Below are 13757 nucleotides of genomic sequence, written 5' to 3'. Positions count from 1 at the left end.
TAGATTACCTCAAAAGTCTCTCTTCACTCCAATCCAACCTACACACTTTGCCAAAATGATTTTCCTAAAATGCACATTTGACTTTGTCATCCCGCCCCCCACTTTTTAGGATTTTTTTGCAGGGCAAATGGGGTTAAGTGGCTTGCCAAGGCCACACAGCTAGGTAATTATTAAGTGTCTGAGGCTGGATTTGAACTCGGGTACTCCTAACTCCAGGGCCGGTGCTCTATCCACTGAGCCACCTAGCCGCCCTGTCATTCCCTTTTCAACAAGTTCCAATGATTCTTTATTACTCTGAAGATCAAATAAGAACTTCTCTGCTTGGCATTTAAAGTTCAGCACAATGTAGTCCATTGTGGCCAAAGCTAACTCCATCTACTCTGTATTGACTTTCTATGTACTAATTTATATATGTGGTTTTCTCCCATTAGAATGTAAACTCTTGAAAACAAAGATAAGTTTTGCTTTTGTTTTTTATTACATTCTCATTTTGGCATAATGTCTGGTAAATATAAAGTGCTTAATAAAGGCTAGATGATTTAATAATCATGCAATAACATTCCATTACATTCAGACACCATAATTTTTTCAGCCATGCCTTACTCAATGGAAATCTACTTTTTTTCCTTTATTTTTTTACTGCTTCAAAAAGTATTACTCTGAATATCTGGTGTATATGGGATTTGTCTGTCTTTAAATCTCCTTGGGGGTAAACATCCCATAATATGGGTGGATCAAAAGGTGAAAACAATTTAAATAACTTTTTTCATATAATTTAAAATATTATTCTGGAGTTTTATAAAGTCAAAATATTTAATTGCCTCTCAACCCTTAAGAATCTAAAGTATTTATCAAGCATTTAGCATTTGCTACACATTTATCACTGTGCTCTGCTGTTATGTACAAAGAGTTGTACAGCAGCAAATAAACAGAGTGTCAACTATATTGCTGCTTATTAAATAATCCTTTACTTTTATCTAAGATGTCCTTCGTCACCCTAGGAAAAGACTGGAAGAGGGAAGGAGATAAAATAAATAACAACACTAGAATAGAATAGGAAGTCAAACCATTTGATAGTCCTTCCAAGTTCTATATGTCCATCACAGGAATGACTAGTAAGAATTTAGAATATCAAATGGCAATCACTGTGAACCACCATGGTTCACTAAGAACAAATCATGCCAAACTAACCTTATTTCCTTTTTTGACAGGGTTACTAGACTGGTAGATCAGAGGAATGGAATACTGTAGATATAGTAAATCTGGATTTCAGCAAGGCCCTTGGCAAATTCTCTCAATATATCCTTGTAAAAAAAAAATGGGGAGATGTTGATTTGATAATAGTCAACTGGACTAAGAGCTGGTTTAACAACCAGATCTAAAAATTAGTAGACCAATGGCAACCTAAAAGAACGCTATATGACCATCTCTGGTCTGGTCTAATGTTAAAATGTTAACTTAGTTGCAAGTAGATTTAGTAAATCTGTGAATGATGCAAAAGATAAGAGTGAAACTAATGCTTTAGATAACAATATCTAAAAGAAGGGTCAAATTAATAAGAATTTTAGAAAGACAGGGTTCTATTTTTCCCTTTTGAAATAAACACAGAAGAGGAAATTTGGACAATTTATTTGTTAGAACAAAAGTATAGATTTTAGTCAGCAGCAACTTTAAGTCAACAAGGTGACAAAATACCCCTCAAAACCAACACAAATATTGACAGTTACTAGACTGGTAAACCAGAGGAATACTGTAGCTATAGTAAGTCTGGAGTTCAACAAAGCCCTTGTGTAGTTCAATGAAACTATGACCTATGCTGAATAGGATTAATCAAGACAAAGAGATCACAGTGGAGAGTTCTGACAAAAGGTGATCCATTACAGAAGGAAATGACAATTTTTTCCAGTATCTTTGCCAAGAAAACATCATGGACTAAAATCATAAAAGAGATGACACCAGAAGATGAGCCCTTCAGGTCAGATGTCCAGCACGTTCCTGGAGAAGAGCAGAGGACAACTACAAGGAGCTCCAGAAAAATGAAGTGGCTGGGCCAAAGCCGAAAGGAAGCTCAGCTGTAGATGTATCTGGTGACAAAAGGAAAGTCCAATGCTGTAAAGATCAATATTGCATAGGAACCTGGAATTAAGATTTATGAACCAAGGTAAGCTGGATATGATCAAACAGAAGATGGAAAGATGAAACATTGACATCTTAGTGTCAGGGAACTTAAAGAAGAGGGATGGGTGGATTTGATTCAGGTAAACATTTACATACACTACTGTAAGAATCCCTTAGAAGAAATGAAATAGCCTTCATGGTCAATAAAAGTCTGAGAAAAGCAGTATTAAACTAAAAAATGACAGAATGTTATCTTTTCAAACACAAAGAAATTCCAATCAACATCCTAGCTTGGACAGATTTTGGGAGATAGTGGAGGTCAGAAGGGTATGGTGTCCTATGGTTCATGGAGTCATGAAAGAATATGTGATTGGCTCTATTCTGTTAAAACAGTTTTAGCAATAATTTGGATAAAGCCTGTATAGTAAGCTCATTAAATCTACAAATGACACAAAGTTGGGAGGAATAGCTAACATGAAGTTAAGAGTCAAGATCGATAAGAATCTTGATAGACTAAAGAAAATATGTCAAACATATGGCCCATGTGGCCACAATACTTCTGAGTACTGCCTGAACTGGATTAAAATATAATTGGGAAACTTTCAATAAAATGAAAATTCAATAAAACATAGATATTACATTTTAAAACTAAGTCAATATGTGGCCCACAAGGATCCTTAGGAAAGGATTAGTGGTGCCCATTTCTATTTGAGACAATCTAGTAAAATGTAATTCAACAGGATAAATGTAGTCTCAGACCAGGATTCCCCACTCACCTCCCCACCCTTATCAACTTTGTATGTATAAAATAAGGAGAAACAAGTTAAATACTATATCTAAATTAAAAAGCAAGTAAACAAAAAAAAATAAGAGGATTTTGGTGGACTACAAGTTGAATGCATCTGCCTTGTAAAGTGAAGCTAAAAAAGGTAATGTGATCTTGCATGTGATAATGCAGGAAAAGGCAGATTCTAGGAAGTGGGAGGAGATAATTATACTGGACTTTGCCCTTTTCAGATACCACAATTTACTAAGGACAATGATACCCTAAGAGAGCATTCAGAAGGCCAACCAAGACAAAAGAGTTTAGAATCCGCGTAATACAATTATTAAGATAGCCTGGGGGCCTTGACAGCAGCCTTCAATTGCCTATAGATTGCAGTCATGTGAAAGAGATATTAAACAGTTATATGTTGTCCCCAAAAAGCAGAAACAGGAACAATGGGTACATGACATGGCTTACTAGAAACTGGTGGAGGCAAGGAAATATTCAGAAATGAAGGTGATTTTTTAAAAAAAAGGCAGCCAAAAGCATATTAAAATTAAAATAAAAAAATTATGTTTAGAACAAGGGCAGTCTCAGTAAGGCTAGGCCATTTACTGCTTAGAACCTTTTTAAAACATGTGTTCAGTTCTAGGCATCACATTTTTAGAAATACAAAGATAAACAAGAATATTTCTAGAAGTACCAGGGGAGTAAGGTGACTAAAATCTCTTCCATGTAAATCAGTTACCACATTTTAAATCTGGAATAAGTAGAAAATGAGGGCAGAATCTCAATTTTGAATTTTAGGGATAGTATGTGTAAAAGGGAATGCTGATTTTACTTAGCTACAAAAGGCAGAACTAGCTTCTTGCTTAAAAACACAAAGCTTCTTACCAAAACCATCTATTTATTATAAGATGGTTTGTCTCTAGAGAAGAGACTGATTAACACTTTTTAGAGCCACTGTGGAGATGACAGGTTCAGCTAAGAGTTGGACCAGATTCGAGGTGTCTTTCAACTCTAAATTATAGGTACTGGTTAAAATAAAAGTGTGAAGTAAAAAACGAACAAAAACAAGACAAAGGAACATCTTTATTTCTTGTTTAGGCTAACTGTACCATTGCCTTCCTTCATCAGTATACAAAAATCAGTGAAAGCGTGAAATTATTTTAAAAGGCTCGTCCATTCTACCTTAAGGTCAACGTAAGATTTTTTTAGGATGATACTAACATTTCATTTATATAGTATTCATGCTTGAAGCATGTAATACATGCTTTATCAAAAATGGATGACCAAAAAAAGTTAAACTTGTATTATCTGGAAAATTCATTCATGTAGAAAAGCTCATTTCTAAGAAAATTAGGTAAATAAGACATTACTGTAGCTTTTTAATAAATTACAATTGTTGGGTAAACGGATATTTTAAAGGCTTCTTTTAGTGGAAATTATATTTATATTACTATATAAAGATTGATTTTTCTTTCTGTACACATAAAAAAAAAGGTGGCTTGGACAAGTGTGAAGTAGATATTAAGTACCCTATATTATCATTTGAACCAAAACCAAAGTATGGGTTGAAAAAAGGGGATTAAGGAAATGATGAGAGAGGGTTATGAAGTCAATTACATTTATTCATGAATGGATCATAAGTATGTACTATATTTCCTATTTCCCAAACTCAGTTCTACAAAATGTTAGCCAAGATCAACACTGATGAATATATATATATATGTGTGTATGTGTGTATGTATGTATGTATGTATGTATGTACACACACACACACACACACACACAAAATGAAATGGGGGGGGAAGGGAAGGACACACACTTGGGAATGGGAAGAAAAATAATATATTTTAAGATACCAGAGAAGATACATGTCTTATGAATGTCAAGGAGAAATCAGTGGATTTCCCTTTTTCTCCTGATTTTAATAGATATAACTGGAAAATTACAAGTAAAAAAGGGAATTTAATGAAATTAGGACATGGTCCCTTCTGAAGCTTAAAATTCTAAGAATTTTTCTCCTTTTAGACTATGTCAGGGATAAAATAATATAAAGGATTACATAAATGAACAGAAGCTGAGTTTCTCAGAATATCTAATTCAGAACATCAGGACCAATGACTCCATTGGGAGCACCCTCTAAATAAGTTCCTTGCTACTTGTGTAGATCTGCAACTTAATGTCATGACATATGAGGAGGTTTTGACTTCTCTAGTCTCCTTAAGTCCAGGAGACAGCTCTTTACTACAGTTTTTTCATCATTCTTACCTACAAAATAAAGCTATTTTATTTAAATTTTCTCTAATCAAAGTTATGTTTGTCAAACCGCTACCTGGTTTTCAGACTCTGTTAAGAGTGTCATTATCAATAGAATTAAAAGCACACATTAGAAAATTTGGCAATTGAAATTTTAAAGAATATAGTCTCCAAGAAAAAATAAACTGCACAATCTGTGGCTAGATTTGTATATCATATCAGATATTTAATAAATAGAATATGAACTTGGAGTAAGGAGACATCTAAGGTCTTTGGCCACTAACTAGCTATATGATCTTAGATAGTCAGTTACCTGCTAGAACTGTCTTTTTATCATTTGATAATTGTTCTGGATTGTTCTGGATCTTAGGTCTAAATGATTCTATATAAATAGCTGCCTAATTTTCAGACTTCTGAATCGTCAAGGGTAAGAAGCAATTGAAAACTCTGTTTCTCCATTACCACAAAATTAAGAATATGGCTGTGCAGAGTTGGAATGCATTTAAATTTAGAATCCATTCTGTCCCAAGTTTAACTTATTGGGGTGGGGGATCAGATCTGGCACCATGTTGCCATTATTCAGAAAATGAGATGGAAACAGAATCACAGTTGAAAGAAAGATATACCTAAATTATGTTTTTTAGAATTCTGAAAATATTATTAATGAACAGAAACAGTTTTGTTCCAAACAAAAAACTGTTAATAATTAAGCTGACACATTTAAGACCCAGTATATTGATTAAAAGTATATGGAAAACCTTATTTAAAAAAAAATTAGTACTTACTTCATTACAGGACCTTTTCCAGTATGTTTCTTGTGGATTGTTGTGTGTTGTAAAACATCTAATCAAAAAAAAACAAAAATCTCATCAGTAATCTGATATACTAATGCTCCATTAATGATTGAGGAAAGGAAGAAGAGACAAAAATCATATTAGTTCCATGGTCAAGAAGGCAGGGACAACTCCATTTTTTAAATATAATGACCCATTAATTATGTTCAAAAAACCCTAAAAACTGGACATTTCTAAGTTTTAAATTTCTGGGAAAAGTGAGTGTTTATACTCCAAACCCAACTAAAAAAACAGCAAAAGGAAGATGTGTCATGAGAAGGATTTCTAAAAACAAAATGGTATAGTGGGAAAAGGGCCCATCAGGAAAAGATATGTTCAAATATTGCTTCTGACACTTAGATGACAATTGATGCATCAAAAACTCAACCTCAGTTTCTTCCTATGTGACATAAGGATACTACTACACATAGCTCCTAACTATAGTTGTTTAAGCTTCAAATAAGAGAACATGAAAAGCACATTACAAACCCTAAATCTCTTATAAATGTTAGCTATTGTGGTTCTTTTCTGTTTTTCTTCAAATCCTGCTCTGCTAACCTCAATTAAGTTACAACTTATGAGCCAGACTCAATTTCTGCCAATAAATAAGACAATCTCTCTCTCTCTTTTTTTTTTTACCCACCTTCCTCCTGACTTGAAGCTTCAGAACTATCTTCCTTTAAGTGTTCTGGTATTTTAGATGCCTTTAAAGAAGACTGCAAATTACCTGCAGGAAAGAATCAATTCCATGAAATGTTTTTAAGAAAATTAGAAATTTTAAAAAAGCAATTGAGTTTCTATAGATATAGAAAACTAGAAATTATTCATTGGGGACAGATGAAGTATGAAGAATAAAAAATATATTATATAACAATCATTTGAAAATGGACTGTGTTATGTTGGGAGTGTATAATTATATAACATAGCTGGTTTAAGAATGCTTCTCTGCCCTTAGGTTAAACAAAATAAAATGATTTCAGATTCAAATTAATCTGTCGGTAATTTAAGGAGTTAGGAGATGGCAATCAATGGTTTGGACAAGGAGTCAGGTCTAAATCCTGCCTGGACACTCACTTGCTGTGCAAGCATCGACAAGTTCCTTGAGTTCTGTGCCTCAGTGTCTGCATACACTAGGTACAGGAGTGAGTAAAATAGACAGAGAAAGGACCCATATACAGAAAAATATTTATTACAAAAAATAGGGAAGAAAGTAAACAAGCATTTATGAAGCACTTATTATTTGCCAGACACATAAACAGTTTAGTCACTTTTCTCACATAATTCTAAATGATTTTCTAGAACTATTAGATCAATTTATATATAGCTGAACCAGTAGTGCGGCATGACTTTCCTCCCTACCCCTCCAATATTTAGAAATTTTTTTATTTTTTTGTCATCTTTTCCAATTTTCTGTGCAAATTTTTTTTTTGCAAGGCAAATGAGGTTAAGTGGATTGCCCAAGGCCACACAGCTAGGTAATTATTAAGTCTCTGAGGCTGTATTTGAACTCAAGTACTCCTGACTCTAGGGCCGATGCTCTATCCACTGCACCACCTAGCTGCCCCCATTTTTAATGTACATTTCTTTTACTACTTGTGATTTCAGGTATTCAACAATCATTTATTCAAATGTTAGTGAACAAAGTTCTCTTCTAACAATCAGAGATAAGCTTTTTTCAAACTTTTTTCTCAGAGACATGACAAATATCAAAAATCATAACATGAAATAAATAAATATCTAAGTGTGTGTTATGGGGGCTCAGGCTGACAAGAGAGGTGGAGAGAGTACCCCATTCTCAACAAAGGAAAAAAATAGGGACAAAAGAGAAGTTAGTCTTGCAAGAAGCATTAAGTGTGAGGATTTCAACAGGGGGAAAGGTTTCCTGTAGAAGGTTAAACTTAAACTGAGTCTTGAAGAAAGTTAGAAAAACTGAGAGGCAGGTGAGGAAGGAGAACATTCTAGCCACAGGGGACAGCTAGCACAAAAGGCAAGATTTAGGAGATGGGAGGATTCTGTGAGGAATGCAAAGTAAGCTAGTACAGCTGGAAGACACATTGGTTTTGGAAAGGAAAAATTTAAAGCAGAATACAGATAATTTTTCCTAGAGTTTACCTGTGGACGGAAGAAGAGAATAAGCAATTGAGGAAGATTTTTTTTTTTTAAGGACAGAGAAGACCTCTGCTCTTATAAGCAGAAAAAAAAAATAAAGCTCAGAGGGAGCTAGTATTGAAAATGGCTAGTCAATAATGAGGACAGGCTCTTCAAAGGTGATCTGAAAAAGACACAAATAGAAGTAATGATTTTGGCCAGAAAGACCCCCCCCCCCATCTTTCTCGGAGACTGAAACAAAGGAAGAAATGGAGAATGGTACAGTGGTGTATATGGGGAAGGAGAGGTAACACTAAAGTCAGAGACAAGGACAGCAAGACTTGAGAGAGGATGGAATTATAATATCCTAACTTAGACCAGCACCTCACACCCTATACCAAGACAAGATCCAAATGGATACAGGATTTAGACATAAAAAACAAAACTATAAGCAAACTAGAAGATCAAGGACTAGTTTACCTGTCAGATCTATGTAAAGGGGAGCAGTTTATGACTAAGGAAGAGTTGGAGAATATCACTAAAAACAAACTAGATGATTTCAATTACATTAAAAGACTTTTAAAAGACTAAAAGACAAAACTACCGTAACCAAGATCAAAAGAAATGTATTAAACTGGGAAAACAATCTTTACAAGTAATGTTTCTGACAAAGGACTCATTTCTAAAATATACAGAGAACTGAGTCAAAATTTTTTTAAAACGTCATTCCCCAATTGACAAATGGTCAAAGGATATGCAAAGGCAATTTACAGATGAGATTAAAGCAATCCATAATCATATGAAAAATTGCTCTAAATCATTACTTATTAGAGAAATGCAAATTACAGCTTCTCTGAGGTACCACCTCAACACCTCTCAGATTGGCCAATATGACCAGAAAGGATAATGATCATTGTTGGAAGGGTTGTGGGAAATTGGGGACACATTGTTGGTAGAGCTGTGAACTCATCCAACCTTTCTGGAGAGAAATTTGGAACTACGCCCAAAGAGCAACAAAACTGAGCATACCCTTTGACCCAGCAATACCACTACTGGGTCTATACCCTGAAAAGATGATGAAAAAAGGGTAAGAACATCACTTCAACAAAAATATTAACAGCATCCCTGTTTGTGGTGGCAAAGAATTGGAAATCAAGTAAATGTCCTTCAATTGGGGAATGGCTGAGCAAATTGTGGTATGTGTATGTCATGGAACACTATTGTTCTATTAGAAACCAGGAGGGATGGGACTTCAGGGAAGCCTGGAGGGATTTGCATGAACTAATGCTGAGTGAGATGAGAACCAGAAAAACCCTGTGCACCCTAACAGCAACATGGGGGGATGATCAACCTTGATGGACTCACTCATTCCATCAGTGCAACAATCAGGGACAATTTAGTGCTCTCTGCAATGGAGAATACCATCTGTATCCAGAGAAAGAACTGTGGAGTTTGAACAAAGACCAAGGACTATTACCTTTAATTTAGGGGAAAAAAAACTGATAACTTATTGTCTCATCTTGCTGTGTCTTATACTTTATGTTTCTTCCTTAAGGATATGATTTCTCTCTCATCACATTCAATTTGGATCCATGTATACCATATACCATGGAAATAATGTAAAGATTGGCAAATTGCCTTCTGAGGCGGGTGGGAGAAGGGAAGTGAGATTAAGGGGGAAAATTGTAAAACTCAAAATAAATAAAATCTTAAAAAAAAAGAATATCCTTTCTAGGGTACAGAGAAAAAGACAAGAAGAGCTGGTATTAGGGAGGGGGTTCTGGTGTTTACTACATATTTGGTTATTTAATAATTACAAAGGTTGAGGCCCTGTGCTATCTCCTCAAATAACATTAATTATCATTAAGTTGTTAGTTAAACCTTCAGGTGAATAGTATAAGGAATCTGATAACTGGAATTCACTTGAAAAACAATGACATCAAGAATACCAAGGTTCTGATGATCCAAGCTCAGTAGAAAAGCTGTTCCCTTAAATATTTAATTTCTTTAGAGAAACCTTTTTTTCTAATCACAAAATGAAGATGATACAACTTGCAATTATAACTCAGTAAAACTCTGCCTGAGTCTTCTGAAAACAGAAAGGCTATATAAATGTATACTACATTATTCTTCTACTAAAGCCCTTCCATGGTGCCTCATGATGGGAAGGTGATCTTGAGTCCTAAAGGTTAGATGAACATTCACAAGTTCTAGCAGAAGCTACACCAAGTTAGAAAAGCTCACACAAGGCACCTGGGGAGGTACTGTTGGAGTCTCAACTGAGTTCATTTGAAGATCAATCTAGGTTCAGAAAGACAAATTACTAAAAAGAGTGGCCCCTAGAAAAAATTTTTTCAGCCACAATGAATCACAATAAAGGTTTTCTATTAAAAATAAAAAAGGTAGAAGCCTACATTAGTAGAGGAAAGGATGGAAGGATGAAATCAACAATTCCTATAAGCATAAAAATGGATGGAAGAGAGAGGGAAAAAGGAAACAGACTTTCTGGAGGAGTTAACATTTGAATTTGATTATTTTAAATTTCTTTTAGGTTTTTGCAAGGTAAATGGGGTTAAGTGACTTGCCCAAGACCACACAGCTAGGTAATTATTAAGAGTCTGAGGCTGCATTTGAACTCAGGTCTTCCTGACTCCAGGGCCAGTGTTCTATCCACTGCGCCACCTAGCCGCCCCTGAATTGGATTTTTTTTTTTTAGGCTTTTGCAAGGCAAATAGGGTTAAGTGGCTTGCCCAAGGCCACACAGCTAGGTAATTATTAAGTGTCTGAGACCGGATTTGAACCCAGATACTCCTGACTCCAAGGCCGGTGCTTTATCCACTACGCCACCTAGCCGCCCCCCCCAAATTGGATTTTAAAAGAAAGAAGCAAATTAAAAAGGAACCTCAAACAGATCAGATCCAGAAAGAAGTTTATGTTTTATCTCAAACACGAAGTTCTTTATGATAATTTATGATCTGTGGCATCAACATCCTTCTAGTCTCCCATATTCAAAAGCATTTTTCACCTTTCATATATACTTATTAAATACTATGGACTATGTCTCTACAATATTTCTTGACAGGATCTCTTCTATTCTAAAAGCCACTATGCAGAATAGATGCAAATTAACTCCTCCCCCCCATGCAATACCCTAATAACAGATTCTCAACAATATTTTACTCAGACCAAAATAATTTTTCTTTTGCATAGGTTCAGCAATGTCACTCCTTGGTTCAACAATCTTCAATAGCTCCCTACTAGTATTCTAGTTAGTAAAAATAGTAAAAGTTCTACTAGTAACTCCCTCCTAGTATTCTAGGACCTCTACAACTTAGTTCCAAAGTTCCTTCCTTAGTCAAACTTGACAGGCTCTTTTTGTCCTGAACACACACTTGACTCACATGCCATTGTAACTTTGATCAAGTTGCTTCTCAAGTCTCAAATGCCCCGCAGTTCCAGCATTTCTGGCTTTCAGAATCCTACTTATTTTTTAATGTCCAAAAGTCACCTCCTTCTCTGACCATTGCGGGGGGGGAGGGGGGCTGGCTACTGTAAGTTTGTATTTATTTACTGTTGTGCATTATAGTTTTGTAATTTGGTTTCAAATACCCTTTTCAGACTGTGCCCCCAGAACCCAGCAGAAGGCTATAAAGTCAATGACTACTGTATTATGTTGGTTGGGGAGCTGTGGTGGAGAAGAAAGATTTCAAGTATAGGGAACAGGTAGGCTACAACTTCAAGTACATGGGGAAAAAGCAAGGCTACAACTTAATGGCAGCATAACTAAACTTCTGGGCCATTATCCTGGTAGGTAAAATAAGAGGACTGGACTAAAACTCTAAAGTTCCTTTAAGCCCCTAATCAAAAAAACTGAAGGCATATACATGGCATTGTAAGTAGAATACTTGACAGAGTCTTATAGCTAGTGGTTATTCAATAATGTCAATTATTGTCAGTGATTTCAATAATGTCAATTAATATACTCAATAATGTCAATTCATTTAAATTAAATAAATAATACTGATGTTTATAAATTCACAAATTGTTTAAAACTGAAGACAGGCTGGGGTATTGGGAAAATTTTTCATATCAGGTACATTACTATTTTCCACCAAAAAAAAAGCAAATAATTCCCAAATTTTAATACATTGAACCTGATGACAAATTTTAAGACAATGTGCATCTTCTCATAATTTCTTCATAGGATATTTTGGTCAACAGAAGCAAGTACTAGGGCTGGATAAAAATATTTAAAGGTGAATAAACGACTATGTTTCACTAAAATGATGAGATTAATCAAGATTATGCTCCGATTTATAGCAGCAATGTTTAAAGTGAATAGCAATCATCTCTAATTTATGATAAACTAGCTGTTAAAATATATCCATTACATGGAAAGAAAAGAACAGAAGAAGCATATTATATCAACAGATGCAATATTATCCAAGACAAGCGATTTCTGAGGAAATCTAGCCAAACCAAATGGAGCAGATTAGCTTTTACTTGACTTCATCCAGGATCACAAAATCTATCACATGCAACACCACACTCTCATATCAACTTTAACAGAAGAGAATGAAATTCATTGTATAAAAGATTAAAACTATTATTACTATGGAAAAAAGATTTTCTAGTGAAAAATTGTAGCTCAAATGTTTTTTAAAATATCTTTTTTTTTCCTTCCACTTTAAGAGGCAGGACTACACACAAAGGTTGGGGGAAGGCCTACATCAGGCTTTACATTAATTGCTAAATCTTTGCTTCAAAAACTGAATGCAAATATCAAGTATTAGCCCAAAGAGAAACAAAAACCTCACTACTAAATATAATTTGAGATAAAAGCACATTTAACATTTTGTATAAAATAACAGGCACACCTGATTACGCTCTAATGTAACTCCGTACATGTGATGAGAATGTGGGATAAAGGAAACGACAAGATAAGAATTTTAAAAGGAAACATAATAGTAAAAATTCTTACTGAGACTGTGCAAAGATTCTGATGATATGGACTGAAAGAAGTTGTGTACTTTTTGACTCTGTAGAAAAGCTTGCGATGAAGCTGAAAATAGCTGCCTGCATATAAAAAAAAAAACAGTGATTTACTTGGTGTACAATAAATGACATTATCATTATTTTAGAATTAAATCCTACTCAAGTTTATTATAAAACACTAAAACAGTCCTAGAATCAAAGTAGCTCAATGAAGGCAATAGACTGGAACAATTTTCATGATATACTTAAAGGCTTTAAAAGTTGTTTGATGATAAATTTCAAAGTTTGTTATATTTATAGATCAGAAATAAAGCTAAAGAAGAGAAATGGTCATTCACAAAGAGGGCTGAAAAATACCTTAATGTCATAATGGACCACTTGCATGAATTAGTAGTTCATTCTTAACTGGATTATATTAATATATGTATAAAAATATACATTAATAATTTCATCACTATGTAACCTTATAACACATTCACCAAAACTAAAGTGATATGTATAATGAGCAAACAAGAGAGAATAACTGAAAAGGTCTATGCAAGAAAATAAAGAAACCTGAGCAAAGATAAGACAAATACAACATTTTAATAACCTCATTCTCTGCCTTTGAAAATTATTTTCCCTTTGTTATTGGTCATTAGAGGCCTTAAGTTTTCAAAACTGAATAAATATGAATACAGAAGCAGCACAGAAAG

General features: G+C 34.5%; 1 protein-coding gene across 1 annotated transcript in view; it reads right to left on the bottom strand.

Moving 5' to 3' along the window:
- ZCCHC2 (zinc finger CCHC-type containing 2) overlaps positions 1-13757 on the bottom strand; it is a 90647-nt gene that overhangs the window by 26851 nt on the left and 50039 nt on the right. The window contains exons 6-8 of the mRNA XM_074202551.1: positions 13049-13143; positions 6623-6706; positions 5932-5989 (exon numbers count right to left, since the gene is read on the bottom strand). Coding sequence (XP_074058652.1) covers positions 5932-5989; positions 6623-6706; positions 13049-13143 — 237 coding nt within the window. The remainder of the gene's footprint in view (positions 1-5931; positions 5990-6622; positions 6707-13048; positions 13144-13757) is intronic.

This window comes from Macrotis lagotis, chromosome X (assembly GCF_037893015.1).
Source record: "Macrotis lagotis isolate mMagLag1 chromosome X, bilby.v1.9.chrom.fasta, whole genome shotgun sequence".
NCBI lineage: Eukaryota > Metazoa > Chordata > Mammalia > Peramelemorphia > Peramelidae > Macrotis > Macrotis lagotis.
This window is presented reverse-complemented; position numbering and strand designations above follow the sequence as displayed.